Source organism: Octopus bimaculoides, chromosome 28, assembly GCF_046866305.1.
Source record: "Octopus bimaculoides isolate indiv1 chromosome 28, ASM4686630v1, whole genome shotgun sequence".
NCBI classification, from domain to species: domain Eukaryota; kingdom Metazoa; phylum Mollusca; class Cephalopoda; order Octopoda; family Octopodidae; genus Octopus; species Octopus bimaculoides.
In genome coordinates, this window is record NC_142955.1 from 4,900,380 (window position 1) to 4,917,829 (window position 17,450).

Here is a 17,450-nt window from a genome sequence, read left to right on the forward strand (position 1 = left end):
ATTCCGTAGGAACTGAGTTCAAACAGGATTGGGCCGAAACTGATAACTCTAAAAGTTATGAACGATTTTTTATATAATTTTAATGGAGTGTTACTAAGGTATTTGTCAACTTAACCTATGAAAATTATAAAAGTGCACTCGATATTTTTATAGTTATATGGGTTCAAATCACCCAACCTGAACTCAATGATCTAGTTCGTGATCTAACTCTTACTAAGCAAAAGAGTGAAGTCCTGGCTTCATGTCTGCAACAATGGAACCTGTTGGATAAAGAGGGCTCGAATTACAGTATTTAGGAAGTGTTCTGCAGATCTACAGCAATTTTTCACTTTGGAAAACAACTTGACTTATTGTAATGATATCAGAGACTTATTCAATGCCCTTGAGCTGACCTATGAACCAAATGAGTGGAGGTCATTCACAGATGCATCCCTTTACAGCATAAAAGCATGCCTTCAGTTCCAATTGCTCACTCAGTCATTTTAAGAGAGACATATAAGAACCTCGTTTTTATTCTAGACCACAAGTTAAAGGAGCATGTGTGGCTAATTTGTGCAGACATGAAAGTAGTAGCCCTACTTAATGGGCTACAAACTGGATACACCAAGTTTATGTGCTTCCTTTGCGAGTGGGACAGTAGAGATAGATCAGAACATTATGTATGCTGAGAATTGCCACCTCGGGAAACTATGATGCCTCGATGCCATAATGTAAATCATGAAGCACTAGTTAAGAAGGAGAAAATCATTTTCCACCACTGCATATAAAACTAGGCCAAATGAAGCAATTTTTCAAAGCACTGCAACATAACAAGCCATGTTTCCAGTACCTCAAGGCGATCTTCCTTAAAATAAGTGATGCCAAGATTAAAGAGGGCACATTTGTAGGCCCTCAAAGTTTTCAACTTATAGCTGATGAGGACTTTGAGGCAACAATGGATGAAACTGAGCTAGCGGCCTGGCATGCATTCAAAGATGTATGCAAAGGACTTCCAGAAAAGCACCAAGTGGCCCAGCGAGAGAGTATAGTGGAGAGTTTAATCAAGTGCTACCAAGATCTCAGATGCAATATATCACTGAAGATACACTTTCTTCATTCTCATCTGTCCTTCTTCCTAAAGAATGTAGGTGATGTGAGTGATGGACATGGCGAGAGGTTCAGTCAAAATATAGTGTCAATGGAAAACAGGTGTAAGGGAAAATGGAGCCCAGCTATGCTGGCTGGCTTCTGCTGGAACCTGAAGCTTGACACACCTGAGACGTCTTATAAATGAAGAAGTAAATACTAAAATGTAGGTTACTACATTATATAATACTAACGAACATGCTGATTCATTATATATTTATGAATTAATTACAGTGGACATATTTAATCTGACTTTGGGAGCCAAATAAATTTATGGTATTGTTGAAATTGGTATAAACTGCATAGTTGTTAAGTCAGTAATTTACAAGGAAATGTGACATGATGGGAAATTTTTGTTAAAAAATTCAAATTTAGCACAATTTCATAATAAAATGTACACGAAATTTGTTGTACAGTGTTATTCCTTTTTTTGGTGGATTAGTGATTAGAGCTGGCTTCTAGTTTTACTGAGTGACTGTTTCTATAAAAGATGGAATAACATTTATTGATTCACTTGTTTATGCTACAGTGTTATTAATATCAGTAACTTCATTTGACTCTGCTAAGTCTGATCTTTTAGGTGGAGATGTTTTTTGGTTATAGTTTTATAATTCCTTCTGACAACTATTTTGGTCGTCTCTGCTGGTACCTGACTACAACCATGGTTAGTCTGTTGCATTATTTCCAGTATTTTAACATGTGCAGCTCTTTGGTTGATATTTCATAATATATCTTAGCTCTTGCTAGCCTTGTCGGATAAGGTTGTGACCACTCAGATGTACAAGGTTTTAAATGGAGATTAATGATAGGCAATAATAATGTTCTGGTTCTTTGAACAAAATGCTAAACTACTGAAGAATGTATATATTGATGACATTACTTTGACATCCGCCATTTACTATACAGGGCAATGAAGAGACAACTTTTTTTCAAGTTAAATGAAACTGCATCAATTTGTAAATCTCAAGTGGGTTCAGATATTCATTGGTCAGCCAAGTCTTCCAAAATAACTTTTTCTCTTTAATCAGTTTGATTTATCAGTTATGAAAATATAATTATAAAAACTGCTTTAAACTATTTGGGAACAAGTCCTTAGTTTGAAGTTGTACATGTGGTAGTAACAGATTGTGTTAAAAATAATTGTTTTGTTGAAAATACAGTATTAAATTTTGGTTGCAAATTAACTGTTCTGGGATATGCAGAAGTTACCTAAGTCTAGAATTAAATCAAAAGATTCCATAAACTTCCAATTCATATTTATTATCTCTTAATAGCTGTGAAGCTAAGGAAGACACTCAACCAGGGCATATATTTACCCCTGGTGTATCAACTAGGTGTCATCTATCATTGTTGCATGAAAATCAGAGGGAGATTTATGTGAATGTGGTTATTCTAAGGTAGACATATATAATTTGATTTGATTAAATTCATATATCCCTACAAATATGGAATTCTATCTATACTCGATTGCTGGAATGAAATTTATAAAGAAAATTTGATCAAAGTACAACCAAATTCAAACTAGTTGTATGCTGTCAACTTAATGTGACAGTCCCCTGAAGGGAATAATACTACTGTTGGTTAGACCTAGGAAGGTGGAGGTGCTTGTCTCCTCCTTGTAAATATAAGGACACAGGAAATGTGTCAAAGCAGACAGGAAGCAGTGCAGCTTCCTAGGTCTAACCAACAGTAGTATTATTCCCTTCAGGGAACTGTCACATTAAGTTGACAGCATACAACTACTTCACCGTATCACTACTGCATAAATCTCTCTGAGAAATTTAGAAATGTATTATTTTCAAATTCAAACTGATGATAATGACGACACATCTCTTGGTTTAATTATGATGGGCATGAATGCCATATTGCATAAAAAATGTGTCATTTTTCAATTCCTAGACAGGATCATAAAGTAGTTTATCAGATTGACATATAAATACAAGACAAATAAATAATAAAATATTTGTGTAACATCTTATCACTTAAATTTGTGACAAAATATTTGCATTCACTTCCAATATCACACATCTTTCATATCCCCCATGTCACTGTCACCTGTGTCCCTACTGCCACGCCCCTATTACCCCTACCTTTCATCTCTCAATCACTCTCCCTTCTTCTTTTCACTCTGTCTTATTGCTGTGACAAAGACTGGCAGTAAATCTCTTCTCTTCACCATTCTTCCAATGAAACTAGGGATGTTACTGGACCTACCTGAGTCTCTCCCCAACACTCAACCCCTCCTTTCCATATATTTATTACCCTAGATCTCTCACCCATCCCAAGGTATATGGGAAACTCAGAGATTGAGGGGAACCTTTACTTTTGTCAAGGACATGGCAATCGTCTCTAGTGACAGTGCCATGAGATGCACCCAATGCACTTTGTGCAGTGGTTGGTGTCAGGAAAAGCATCCAGCTGTAGAAAGAAAACTAGAAAATGTAACTTCAGACAAGATATTCTTTGAACCATCCAACCCATTCCAGCATGGAAAGTGGGGGTAAAATGATGATGATCATACATACATATGGTTGTATAAATATACATATGTGCATCTTTGTTTCTATATATATTATACACATACATTCTCTCATATATTTGTATGTATGTGTATATAAATACATATACAATTAGATTAAAGTCTAATATAATTATAATTATGAGTGTTTTTGAAGGTTTTTCTTCTCCAAAATAAACCAAGAATGGCACAAGTGAAACATCATCATCATCGTTTAACGTCTGCTTTCCATGCTAGCATGGGTTGGACGATTTGACTGAGGACTGGCGAACCAGATGGCTGCACCAGGCTCCAATCTGATCTGGCAGAGCTTCTACAGCTGGATGCCCTTCCTAACATCAACCACTCTGAGAGTGTAGTGGGTGCTTTTACGTGCCACTGGCACGAAGGCCAGTGAGGCGGTACTGGCAACGGCCATGTTCAAAATGGTTCTTTTTTACACAGGAGCCAGTCCAGTGGCATTGGCAATGACCTCACTCAAATGTTTTTACATGTGCCACCGGCACAAGTACCAGCAAGGTGACGCTGGTAATGAGCCCCCTAAAATGGTGCTATTTACATGCCACTGGCACGGAAGCCAGACAGCTGCTCTGGCAATGATCACACTCAGTGGTGCTGTTAGCGCTCCACTGGCACAGGTGCTAGTCATCGAATTTGGTTCAATTACGATTTCAATTTCACTTGCCCCAACAGGTCTTCGCATGCAGAGTTTAGTATCCAGGGAAGTAAAGGTATGCATAAGTGGGCTGGCTACACCCCTGGCAGAGGCCACGGATTATGGTCTCACTTGGCTTGCCAGGTCTTCTCACTCACAGAATATTTCCAAAGATCTCGGTCACTATTATTTCCAATCTAATTTTACAGTTGGAATATTTGCAATTATCTGGTTTTCTCTTTATAAAATTTGTTGTCAACAACAACATAGCCTTATCCAGCTTTTTCCAAAAATATGTTCTTGTTTAGTCCATGTATATTCAAAGAGCTGACATCCTGAAGAAGGTCACTTTTACTTTCCATTCCTCCTGGGGTCAATAGAGTAACAGTCATTATTTCATAGACCAAGGAGGGGGTGGAGGATCATTCTGATGATGATGAGTCACCAGAATGTCATTAATCACCCACCAATATTTCCTAATCCACCTCATTAAACCCCCAATACTTCATAATAAACTACACCAAGTTATATCTCCTCACCTAACACAAAACAAAACACACTTCCCCTGCCAAACCCCTTTTTCATACAAACACATCTTTCTCATTGCTACCCAAACATTGTCCCTTAAATATAATTAAGATGAACCTACCTTTCGTTAATTAAGCTTATTCATTAACCAATCTTTATTATCTCAATCAGAACAAATAATAACGATCCTCTCAACATGCTGTGTATCAGTGTGATTATATGGAAGCCCATCTTTTGATAAGCTTTCCAAGTTAATCAATGTTGTCTATGATAATTGTGTGGATTATATTGGAATGTTGAGAGATTTACAGCATTTGTCAGGTTAAGAACCAGTTTCATCTCCAGCTTTATTGATATCTCTTAATCCAGGTAAATATGATGGAAACCAAGCCAACCATGACGGTCCCATCATTTCCAGTACATATAATCATTAGTAATACTTATATTCCATCTAATTAGCAAAATGTTCAGTCTGTCTTGTATCTAACAAATGTCTATGAAACATAAAGTCTATGTTTTGCTAATTACTCCATGTTAACGAAGTTTGAACATGATTGCTGTGTGTTGGGACATAATATAGCATGTATACCAATTAAAGTTAATTTCCTCTACAGCTTAGAGTGTCTCATTATTGAATAATTTTGGAGCAGGGGAATCTCTTTGACTAATTATTGTTAAATAAATCTAAGCCACTCATGACTATTAATTTGTGATGTTGAATGAAAATATCATTTCCAGTGAATATAATTATTGTTAATATTTAGACTCCATGTAATTAATGAAACTTATTAATACATCTCAAAGTAGATTGTAATAAGGTGTTTAATTCTAATCATTATTATTCCAACAGAAAGTTGTTTAAATATTAATTAGACAAGATTAATTTGCTGACAGAAATACACAAATGTTTTGTTTGTGTGTTTCAAATAATGAAGTAAACATCATCTCCCTGAAACTTTAATATTTTCACAAAGCTAAATGTTTTCCTTATATTTCATTACAGATTCACTATGGAAGACCAAACAAATCCTACCCCTCAGAAAAAGGCTTTAAGGGACTCAACAACAAAAAGGGATGAAGAAGGAGTTCATGAAGGATATTGTAGTGTTAGTAGTTCAGAGGGAGAATCAGCAGTGAAGGCCATATCTGATGCAAGACTCACCACACATGGAGACAAAGAAAGCAGAAAAGAAACTGAAAAACAAATAGTTACCGAAATACAGAGGATTCGTCTACAATATGATCGCTGCATGATGTTTATGGAACATTTAGTTAAGGAGAGCAACTATTTAGAACGTTTGGGATTAAGTGCCAATTGTATTTTAGAAAAGGTCAAAGAGAGACTTGGAATTTTGCTGAAATATACTAAAGAACAGAATATTTCTATTGAGCAGGATCTCAAATGGTTTCAACAAAGACTCTTTGACATTTATGTCACCAGCAATCCATACAGATGGAAGACCAATCAGACACCAAAAATAGCAATAAAATATCGTCCTCTTTGCCCAGTTGTGACCAGAGAAGCAAAGATCGAGGAATCTGGAGAAGAATTTGACAAAATCACAATATCCAATATTATAGTTATACAGGAGGGAGTGATAACCTATTCCCACCATTGTATGACAGTATGTTGTGTGACAAGAGACGGTGACAGAAATGATGTCCATTGTCCATCTTCTGTCACCAGTTTCACCAGAATTGGTCAAGACATGGTTCTAGCAACCCTCCCCTTCCAAGAAATGATTCTCATTATCAGCCCCACAACTTTCAAGATTAAAAAGATACAGTTGGGGTTATATTTGGTTGCTTACTTGGAACATTCTACACTTATAGGTGTAGAAATGTTTGGTAAGACAGTTTACCAAATGGATTGGGAGGAGAATATAATTAAACACCAATTCATTACCAAAGAAACACCTACAGATATTGCTGTAGGGGTCCACAATATACTTTTAATTACATTTTCCAGTATTAACAGAGTAATCTGTTATAAAGTGGATGGCCAACAGTTATGGGAGGTAGAGACCCATTCTCTGCACCTCCCAACTAAAATCTCTCTCTACCAAAGCTATTTCTATGTCCTCCAGGGACAGATCATTTATAGGATTTCGGCTAAAGGTGGTGTGACAAAGAGGGACATTGGCAGGAAATGCCGTTCTATTTCTGTTGCTAAAGATACCATTTTGGTCACAGATTATTTTGGCAAACCACATGCCATTGAAACAAATGAAGACTTTTGGCCCAAACTGTCACACAACCACCAGCTACCTACCCCCAGTTTAAAAGACTATATTGATATTGAGGATTGCTACAACATCACAAATATTCTACCTATGTCTACATCTTCTATATTAATAATTTACAGGAATAACAAAGCTTTTTTATTCACTGAGACTGGCGAAATAATTAGCCAAAATAATTTAGTTTTCCTTGAGCTTCCTTCTTTCTATTGTAGAATAAACACAAACAGATTCCTGGTATTTTATCGTGAAATGAAAGGATTTCAGTGTATCACCTGTCCTGAACTAAGAAAAGGCCCTTTAATAAAGGTCCAAACTGATTATATGGAAATATGTCATATTGTATCAAATAAGTGTTTAGCTGTGACCACCACTGAAAACAAAAACGAGGTCCATATCCTATTGATCAAGGAAGATAAAGTTGACATTATTGAAAGAATTTCTCTGGGACATTCTAATGTCACCATTGCTGCAACTCCAATTAATTTTGTTGTCGTAGATGGAAGGGAAAATAAAATGGTATTTTATTCCACATGTGGTGAAGAACTTTTTCAAAAATACCTTCCATTCTATGGCTACCCTCATCACATCTACTCTGATAATGTTTATTTCTATGTCTTCTTCAAGAGACACTCTATTCTGATATGTTATGATATATATGGAGAAATGAAATGGCAGTGGCAACTGCCTTTCCCTGTTCACCCTCACATTGCTGTTTTCCAAGGAACTGTTTATCTACCGGACACTCAACTCAACAGGGTCCTTCTTTACAAGTATCAGGACCGGTCGTCTGGCTGTTGTTTACACCTGAAAAATCCTTATATCAGAAATCTAAATCTACGACTCAAAGAAAAGGAGAAAGACAAAAAACTTGTCATTGGCGAAATATGTAATCTGGCAAATGGACAGTTGGTGGTGTCCGACATCAACCATGATTGCTTGTTATACATTTCTAATGAAGGAGACATTGTGTCGAGATTATCTCTGCCGTCTACAGCTACGGATATATGTCGATGGGATTCTAATCAAATAGGTGTTACATTACCCCTACAGAAACAATTAAGGGTCATTGAAAACCTATCAAAGACAGTGAGAAGTGTATCATTAAGGCAGCCGTATGTACGGGTGTGTAAGATGGGTGAAGGTGAAATTGTTTGTTATTGTGATAAACCATCACATTTAGATATTTTAGCCATCAATTATCATAATCAAGTTGAAACAATTAAGACAATTAATGTTATGTTTCCCTCGGACTGACTCGCAGAGATAACATAACGAGTTATACAATTTAATTATTACATTTATTGTTCAATTACATACAAAGAACGCACTCACCCAATGTTCGTTATGAATAAACAAAAGTCATGTCCGCCATATATATATCAATGACATTTTACTACGACAGTCCCACAAGACAACAACAATGAAACAATGAACTCAGACGAACCACATGACACACGGAACGTCAGACGAATTACATATCTAACAGTCCATATAACACCTCCCCACTGAAATTGATGCTACACAAGAAGTATCAACAGCAAAGTCTCTCTTGGGTTTTACGGGTTCTCTTGGACCGTCTTGGGTTGTCTGGTCCATACTCTGGAACGGGTAACATGGTCTTGGGTCTGGTTTGTCTTGGGTCTGGTTTGTCTTTGTGTTAGTGGCACAGTTTCCGAGATCTCCATCGGGTGATCTGTTGCAAATTCAAATACAGTGTTTTCTGCATCACCAGGTTCATTGTCTTCCTCAGTTGTGTACCGCGGTCGCAGCTGTTCCCAGTGTCGTCTCCACATCAGGCCATGAGGTATGACCTTCACGTTAAAGCAGCGAGTACCCAATGACTTCTTAATGATTGCTGGTACCCATCGGGGATCTTTGTCTCGGCGAGGTCCATAGTAGAGTGCATACACAGGATTTCCGGCCTTGTACTGCCTGGTAACTTTAGCGACATCAGCCGAGCTTGGAGTCACCTGAGACTTATGTGCTTCCTTAGACTGTTTGCCTTGAGCAATGTGTACTGGCGATGGCAGCAGAGAATCAATCCTTGTTCGTATCTGCCGGTGATTCAAAAGTTCACTTGGAGAGAATCCACAGGATGTCGGTGTTCTCCGGTACTGCATCAAGAATTCTTGAAGTGCTCGTGTTGGCGGAAGAGAAGACTTCCTCAGAGCTTGTTTGAAGGTCTGCACCAAACGTTCCGCTGCTCCGTTGGTAGCTGGGTGGTAAGGTGCCCCTGTCAGGTGTGTGATCCCGCGTTCTTTGCACCAGCTCTGGAACTCCTCAGACGTAAAAGTTGGTGCGTTATCGGTGACCAGTGTGTGAGGAAATCCGAAGTGCGCAAAGTCTTCCTCAAGCAGATTCAAAGTGGCTTTGGAGGACGTGGAGGAAGTGGGATGAATGCATGGGTACTTGGAATAAGCATCTGTGATCACCAGCCAATCTCTACCCATAAAATTTATTGCATGGTCCAGATGTAAGCGACTCCACGGCTTTTCTGGTAACATCCATGGGTGAACTGGAGGCTTAGATGGCTGCCTTTGATGTTCGTTACATGAATCACATCGTCGACTGGCTATCTCTATAGCAGCATCGATACCAGGCCAATATACAGCAGTTCTTGCTAGCTGTTTCATGCGTTCCATGCCAAAGTGTCCGAGATGCTAGTCTGTTAGCAGCGAGAAGTGGCGTCCCTTTCCTCGGACTGAATAGTGATGTCAGTGGCTTGTGGTCAGTCACGAGTACGAATTTACGACCGTACAAATATTGGTAAAACTTCTGCAAGCCAAATATGATAGCTAGGGCTTCCTTTTGAATTTGACTGTAGTTACGCTGTGCAGAAGTGAGAGTCTTGGACATATTGGATATTGGGCGCTCGCTTCCATCAGGATAGCGGTGAAACAGGACTGCTCCAATACCAACGTTTGATGCGTCACAAGCCAGTCCCAAAGTTTTGTTTGGATCGAAGTGTATCAGAACTTGACTTGATGAAAGTACATTTTTCAAGTGATCAAAAGCTGACTGTTCCTCATCTCCCCACTTCCAAATAGTTGACTTTTTTGTAAGGCAATAGAGTGGCTCTGCTATACTGGCTAAGTTTGGGATAAACTTTCCATAAAACTGAACTGAACCTAGGAAAGATTTCAAGCTTGATTCGTTCATTGGAGATGGCATCTTTAAGACTGCTTCGACTTTGGATCCCTTAGTGATCCCTTCAGCCGACAAAATGTGTCCAAGGTATTCTACACTGGGTAGTGCAAACTGGCACTTTTCACGGCGACATCTGAGTCCATTGTCGCTTAGACATGTGAGCAGACACTTTAGGTTGTTTAAGTGACTGTTTGCATCTTTCCCACTGACGAGCATGTCATCCTGGAAGACGGCCACTCCAGGTAGATCATGGGTCAGGTTTTCCATGATCTCCTGAAAGTAACCAGGTGCTGACTTGATTCCGAAAGGGAGTCGTTGTTGCAGGAGTACTCCACGGTGAGTGCTGAGTGCGAGTCTGCGTTGACTTTCTGGAGCCAGTTTGATCTGATTATAGGCATCAGCAAGGTCTATCTTTGTATATCTGAATCCACCTCCGAGTTTCTGCATCAGTTCAGCAGGGAGTGGCATTGGATGACGGTGATCAGCAAGTTGGTCATTAATTCCCACAGAGTAGTCACCACAAATCCGTAGTTTGGGCTTCAGGTTGCTTGAAGCGTGTGCTTTACGAATCGGTACCACTGGCGTTCCGTATTCATTGAATTGAACAGGCTTCCAGATTCCCTTGGCGATGCCTTCTTCGTAACCTTTGGCCAGGTCATCACGAAGAGCAAATGGGACCGGACGTGCCTTGTGAAAGACTGGTGTTGCGTCCGATTTGAACTTCACTTCCAGTTCAAAGTTCTTGAGACATCCCAATTCTTGTTTGAAAAGATCTGGAAATTCATCACACATGTTGTTACAATCTTGCTGCAGGGAAACATAGGGCTCGCTTGAGGTCTTTGGATACATCCCTTCTGCACCTTCCCTCTTAGCTTGGCTGTCTATGCTTTTCAAACCTAGAGCAGTGTCTACGGAAATTCCCAGAGTCTGGATAGCATTCCGACCCAGCAAATTAAGATCAGAGATCTTGGTGACTATGTAAGGTATAAGATCCTGCTTACCAGTTGTTGGATCCTTGGTTTGGCCCATGAAAGTTCCTAGAACAGGCAGGTTGTGCTTGCTGGCAGATTCATAGCGATGCTTGACATCTTGCAGCTTTGGTCTTCCAAGTTGTTTCCAGACTGACAAGGAAACAAAATTGCCTGTAGTAGCAGTGTCCAATTCCATTGTGAACAGTCTGTTCTGGATTGTTACTGGCACAATTAAACTGTGAGTGTCTCGGGAAACTTCACCTAGGATCGCCTTGACTAGCTCAGCTTTTGTGATTCTTTTCACGGGAGTTTGTGAATGGCCATTGCGTTGCTGATGTTGTTTTTTCCTACACACCGCATGCAAATGACCCTTTTTATCACAAAAATGACATTTGGTTTCCCTGAAAGGACAGTCTGTTGCTTTGTGGGCCTTTCCACATCGGTAGCATTTCTCCTGGTTTGTGGAATAAGACTGCTGATGTTTCTTTTGAGGACTCTTATTCCTGTTCTGCTGGACCTTGTACACCTGCTTGGTTTTGGAACCGTATACAGTTTCTTTTGCAACCTTTGCTGCGTCTTCAGTCTCAATGGCAACCTGGACAGCACGGGCAAAATCTAGTTCTGAGTCTTTTATCTTAAAAAGCGCCTTCAGAACCGCTTCATTGTTAACCGAACATATGAATCTCTGTCTCAGAGCTTCATCCTGTGGGTTGGTGATCGCTGGAAAATCACAGGTAGCTGCATCCTGGCATATACGTGCTGCCAGCTCCTGGAGAGTTTCGCCTGGCTTCCGCTGCATATCACTCCAAAACTTGAAACGCTCTCTCACAATGAAAAGTTTAGGGTCGAACTGTTCCTTCATGAAGTCAACGATTTCGTCCATTATCAAGTTGTTGATATCTTTAGGCGGATTTTGTTGGGTAGCCAGATTAGCAAGTTGTTTGTAAACAGTAGTAGTCTGATTGGTCAGGAACACTTGTGCCATGCGTTTTTCAGGTACAGCATTAGCAGCCACAAACGTACGGAATCTTGACCAGTAATCAGGCCATAGTTCTGTCGCTGAATCAAATGCAGTAAATGGTGGAATTGACACTGTTGTTGAAGCAGCTGAAAAATAGCCACTAGAATCGCCTTCAACTTGTCGAGCACCAAACAGTTTTAACAGAGCGTCCATATCTCTCTGATGTTGTTGCATTTGCTTGTCCATTTGTTCCCTAAACAATTTAATAAGTTCTACTGTCTGTTTTTCAGCCATTGTTATTACGATGAATAATTTTACGGTAAAGTAAGCATGTATCCTACCGGCGACGCCAATAAACTCTGTTATGTTTCCCTCGGACTGACTCGCAGAGATAACATAACGAGTTATACAATTTAATTATTACATTTATTGTTCAATTACATACAAAGAACGCACTCACCCAATGTTCGTTATGAATAAACAAAAGTCATGTCCGCCATATATATATCAATGACATTTTACTACGACAGTCCCACAAGACAACAACAATGAAACAATGAACTCAGACGAACCACATGACACACGGAACGTCAGACGAATTACATATCTAACAGTCCATATAACAATTAATATCCCTTTTTTTGTGAAATCCTTATCAATAGACAAGAAAATAGAAAAACTATTAATTGTTACTAGGGGAAAAGCATTTCAGTACAACACTAGAATAGATGGTGGTGGTCGTGGCACTGGTGATCATCATCCTTGTAGTATTAAGATGGTCCCCAGTGTTTTAATGTCCCAAGTGAAACGTCCCCTCAATCTCTACGGTGGATCTATTGACCAAATGTTTGTATATCTTATAGAGAACAGCCGTATGTTTGCTATAAACGATCATAATTTGTTGGTTAATGATCTCGTTACAAAGAATCAACTTAATTATTATATCGACCTGGTAGATGTATTTTCCAGAAACATTTTTCTCAGTGAAATGTTGTCTTCCTCTTTATATCTACAGGATCTGACAGTTTCTGATAAAGGCAGACATATTCCTCTCCCTAAACATTTGGGAGACAAGGGACCAGTGAGGATTAAATCTTTGGTTATGACTGAAAATAATCTGATTGCAGGATGGGACAAGGAGAATGACGACATTAAGATATTCACATTGGATGGTCAACTTTTGGATTCAATCAAAGTGAATGCTTATGACAATATTAAAATGTGTCGATGGCAGTCAAACACACTGGTCATTACGAATTTGGATCGTTATGATGATGATAAATTCCAACTGTTGACATTAAAAGTGGAATTTCCATTGTCGTTGGTAATTTACCGAACGAGAAATAAATATGAATGTGTGGCTTCTTTATCAAACAATCAAATGGTTTTTAGTAAAAGGAGAGATGACAGTCATTTGTATTTTGTTGATATGGATGAAATACATTCGAAAGTAAAGGAAATAAAACAAATAGACATACCTGAACCATTAATAGGGAGAGAAGAAGATGGAAATTATTTGTATTCTGTTGATACGGATGAAATACATTTGAATGTGAAGGAAATAAAACAAATGGACATAAGTGAACCATTAATAGGGAGAAACAAAGATGGAAATTATTATTCTGATTATGACATCCAGGATATCAAAGTTACTGCTGAAGATGTCATCATTGTCATCAACAGAAGATTCATCATTTTCTTCAACAGTGATGGTCAATATTTACATTCAGTCAGACACTACATGGAGTATTCTTTTGTTGGTGACACGATGACAATTGATGACAGTTTTTTGTACATTTATGGTGGATGGGAGAAATATTTAGGTTCATCTGAATATCAAAACATTTTGTGTTTGACCCAGGATGGGGAATACAAGAAAATATTTTTAAATGAAAGAATTTATAAAGATAAAGTATATTTCTCCAGTATAAACTGTAAAGGACCAAGGTTTGTTGGAAGCCCCAGGAGGGGAAGGAGAAGGAATGAATTGTATGTTGAAGGGTTGTTTATGGTGAATCGAGAAAGCTTCCTGGTTGCTCGTTTACAAACAGACGAATTTGCTGTTCAAGTAAAAGATTTTGATATTTCTGATGAAGGAAAGACAGTTGTGTGTGAAAAAGCCAATAATGGAAATGTTAAAATATTTGATGAAGACGGGGAGCTGCTATGTCACAGAAATGTGGCAAGTTTAGTTGGTGGTGTGTGTTTTACACAAGAAACACACATAATGACCACGGTTCCTAAAAGGAAAGAAATATTTCAACTGAATGGAAAAGATTTGAAGAAATCTCAAGCTTGGACAAGTCTCATCCCTTATGGTGTAATATGGAGAAAAGTGGAGGGTATTTACTGGTGTCAACATATTGAATTGATTGAATGTCATTGCATAAAGATTGATGGGGACCAAGTGAAGGTTCTGGAATCTGTGTCGTTATTAAATCTTGATTCTGGTCTTTGTTTCCCTTCCATTACATCTGAGACGAACAAGGAAATATTCAGTAATGAATTAATTAATAAATTGGAATACAGAGGAGGAGATGGGGATGGAGGAAGAAGAGGTGAATCAGGTGAAATAATTAGTAAAGGTAGATTAAAGGTGAGATGTGGTAATTACATAGCGGAGATTAATAATTCAGGAATTGATGAAATATCAGTGAGGAGACTTCCATATAGAACAGCAATGGTCCCTTTTTCCATTCCTGCATTCGAGGAACCTGTTAATTATGATTATGGGGACATTAGGGACCGGAATAGTAAACTAATTAAGTTAGATGAGAATGTGAGTGTGTTGATGTTTCGGGAAAGTCTCACATTAATCAGAACAACAACAACAACAGTGGACATACTTCAACATGAACAACAAGAAGAAGAACCACTGGACATTTGTCGGTGGACAGATGAATGTTTCATTGTCGCCTTTGGGAGAGAAATGAGGGTCTTCAACAGGGATTTCTTTCGTTTAAAAACCATCAGAACTGAGAAATACTACAACAGGGTTTATAAATACAACGACAGTCAACTCGTGTGTGGTGGTCATTATATTAGAGACATGACTCGAAAAGAGAGAGACAAGAAATACAAAAGAATATGGAAGAACCACAAGGTTTACTATTATTGTGATGACCCCGACATCGTTGTCTCTTATAATGTGGATGTGGTTGATATGAAAGATGGGAAATGTAAAGATGAAGTGTGTAGGGGGGAGATGGGAAGAGGGGGAAGGTTGGAGGGAGACGAAGGGGTGGAGGATGTGGGAATCACATCTTTTGGTGATGTTGTTGTTTTGAGGAGGGAGATGGAGAAGGAGTCTGAATGGTGGAATGGTTGTTTATTTGTGGAATGGTTCAGGGAAAAGTCTTTGGTGAGGAGGATAAGAATAGAAGAAGGAAGAATATTTTTGGGTCTGGATGATTATATTCCAAGACCTCGTCTAACCATAATTGGTGAATGTGTTTATATAACAGATTTGAGGAACAATATTTACGAAATACCTCGACATAAGGAAGAGGAAACATCTGAATATATTATAATCCGGGGATTAAAAGATAATCCAAAATATTTACTCCTCAGGGGTGATGATAATGAAGTCTGTGAAGTTCTTGGTTTGGATGTTTCAGAAAATTCTTTGATGGTTTTTGGAATTATTCCTGGACCTCAATCTTTTGCTTTCTTTCATTTTGACAAATAAATATTTCCAGAAATATTAAACTTCAATCTTCTTCTTCTTCTTATTATTATTATTGTAAATGGCTTTACCTGGGAATCGAACCTGCATCGCATACATTGGATTCTTCACATTCCTCATGTGTGTGTATATATGTGTTTATATACATGTGAGTGTGTATATATGTATATATATGTGTGTTTATATATGCATGTGTGTGTGTATATATATATATATATATATATATATACATGTGTGTGTGTATATGTATATATGCATGTTTGTGTGTATATATGTGTGTTTATATACATGTGAGTGTGTATATATATATATATATATATATATACATGTGTGTATATGTATATGTGTGTGCATATATGTGTGTGTGTTATATATACATGAGTGTGTATATATGTGTGTGTGTATATATGCATGTTTGTGTGTGTATAACCGCCGACACTGTTTCCCTTCAAAATGGGGGTAGTTTATCCTGTTCAGGCTTTATTATTAGCATTATTCTGTGATTGAGAATTTAAAATCACTTCTTTAACTTTCTAAGACATCTCAAAGCTTCTGAAAGCAACCTTCGTTTGTTTGTTTACGTTCATCGTAATTTGAATTTATATACATACAATATATATACATATATATATATATATACACACGTATATATATATATATATATATATATATGTAAGGGACGACCGTGCGAACTCAAAAAGGAGATATGGTGACGAATGGAAAAACAGAGGACTCCTTTTATTTAAACGTGTCACACGGTCGAACATACAATAGATATATCAATGGATGATATACATGATATGTTATACGACGATAACATAGATGACTAGCAATGAAAGACCACAACCGTATTAGATGAACAACAGAGATATTTATTGTAGCGTTAAAGATGTATGTCTGTGTGAGAGTGTGAATGCGACATATAAGAACATTATCAAAGACAGGCCGTCATACAAAGAAAAGTGTGTATGTGAGTGATACATGTGTGTGAGTGTTTACAGCAGATAGAAAGAGAGTCAATAACACGTGAACAATTATACCAGTTCGTTAGTACACTATAGGAAAAGTTCTGTATGTGAAAGTGAGGAGAGGCTGAGTGTGGCAGTGCTGATCACTAGTTGTGATGTCGTGGCATCGATGCCGGGCCGTGATTCTTGTTATACAGATGTTTGTCGCTGGCTGAGAATTTCTTGTCTGTTTAAGAACTCTTGTCTGTTTATTTACCGTGGTGAAGCTGAGTCACCTAACAGAATCGAAGAGAGAGATGTGCCGCGGAGGTTTGGTGTGGTGTACATAGTAAGTCGTGTTGACGCTGGTGGTGTAGAGGCTGCTTGGTAGTAGTCGTAGAAACGTGTTGCTGATGTGGCGACGGCGGTGGTCATCGTGGCTGGACGAAGCTGCTGAAGTGGTCGCTGGCTGCTGCTGCTGTCGTGTGGTACACGGAACAGTTCTCAAAGAGAAACTGGACCGAGACAAATTTGGCCGCTGAGTTAAAGCTATTTATAACAAACTATTGGCTCACCAGATGGTAGAAATATACTCTATCACGTGACCTTATTAGGGGCCGTGATTGGTCAGTTTGCGTTCTGGCGGGAACGGTTCGAAGAAGTTGCCGAT

The 17,450-nt window shown here is 38.4% G+C and overlaps 1 protein-coding gene across 1 annotated transcript; it reads left to right on the forward strand.

Annotated features, from left to right (window-relative positions):
* The first annotated feature begins 5,821 nt into the window (after window positions 1-5,821).
* Window positions 5,822-15,862, forward strand: LOC149130495 (uncharacterized). Its single transcript, XM_089344835.1, has 2 exons — window positions 5,822-8,292; window positions 12,770-15,862. The coding sequence occupies exons 1-2, from the start codon at window positions 5,837-5,839 to the stop codon at window positions 15,834-15,836; spliced, it is 5,523 nt and encodes a 1,840-aa protein (XP_089200961.1). The 5' UTR covers window positions 5,822-5,836; the 3' UTR covers window positions 15,837-15,862.
* The last annotated feature ends 1,588 nt before the right edge of the window (window positions 15,863-17,450 follow it).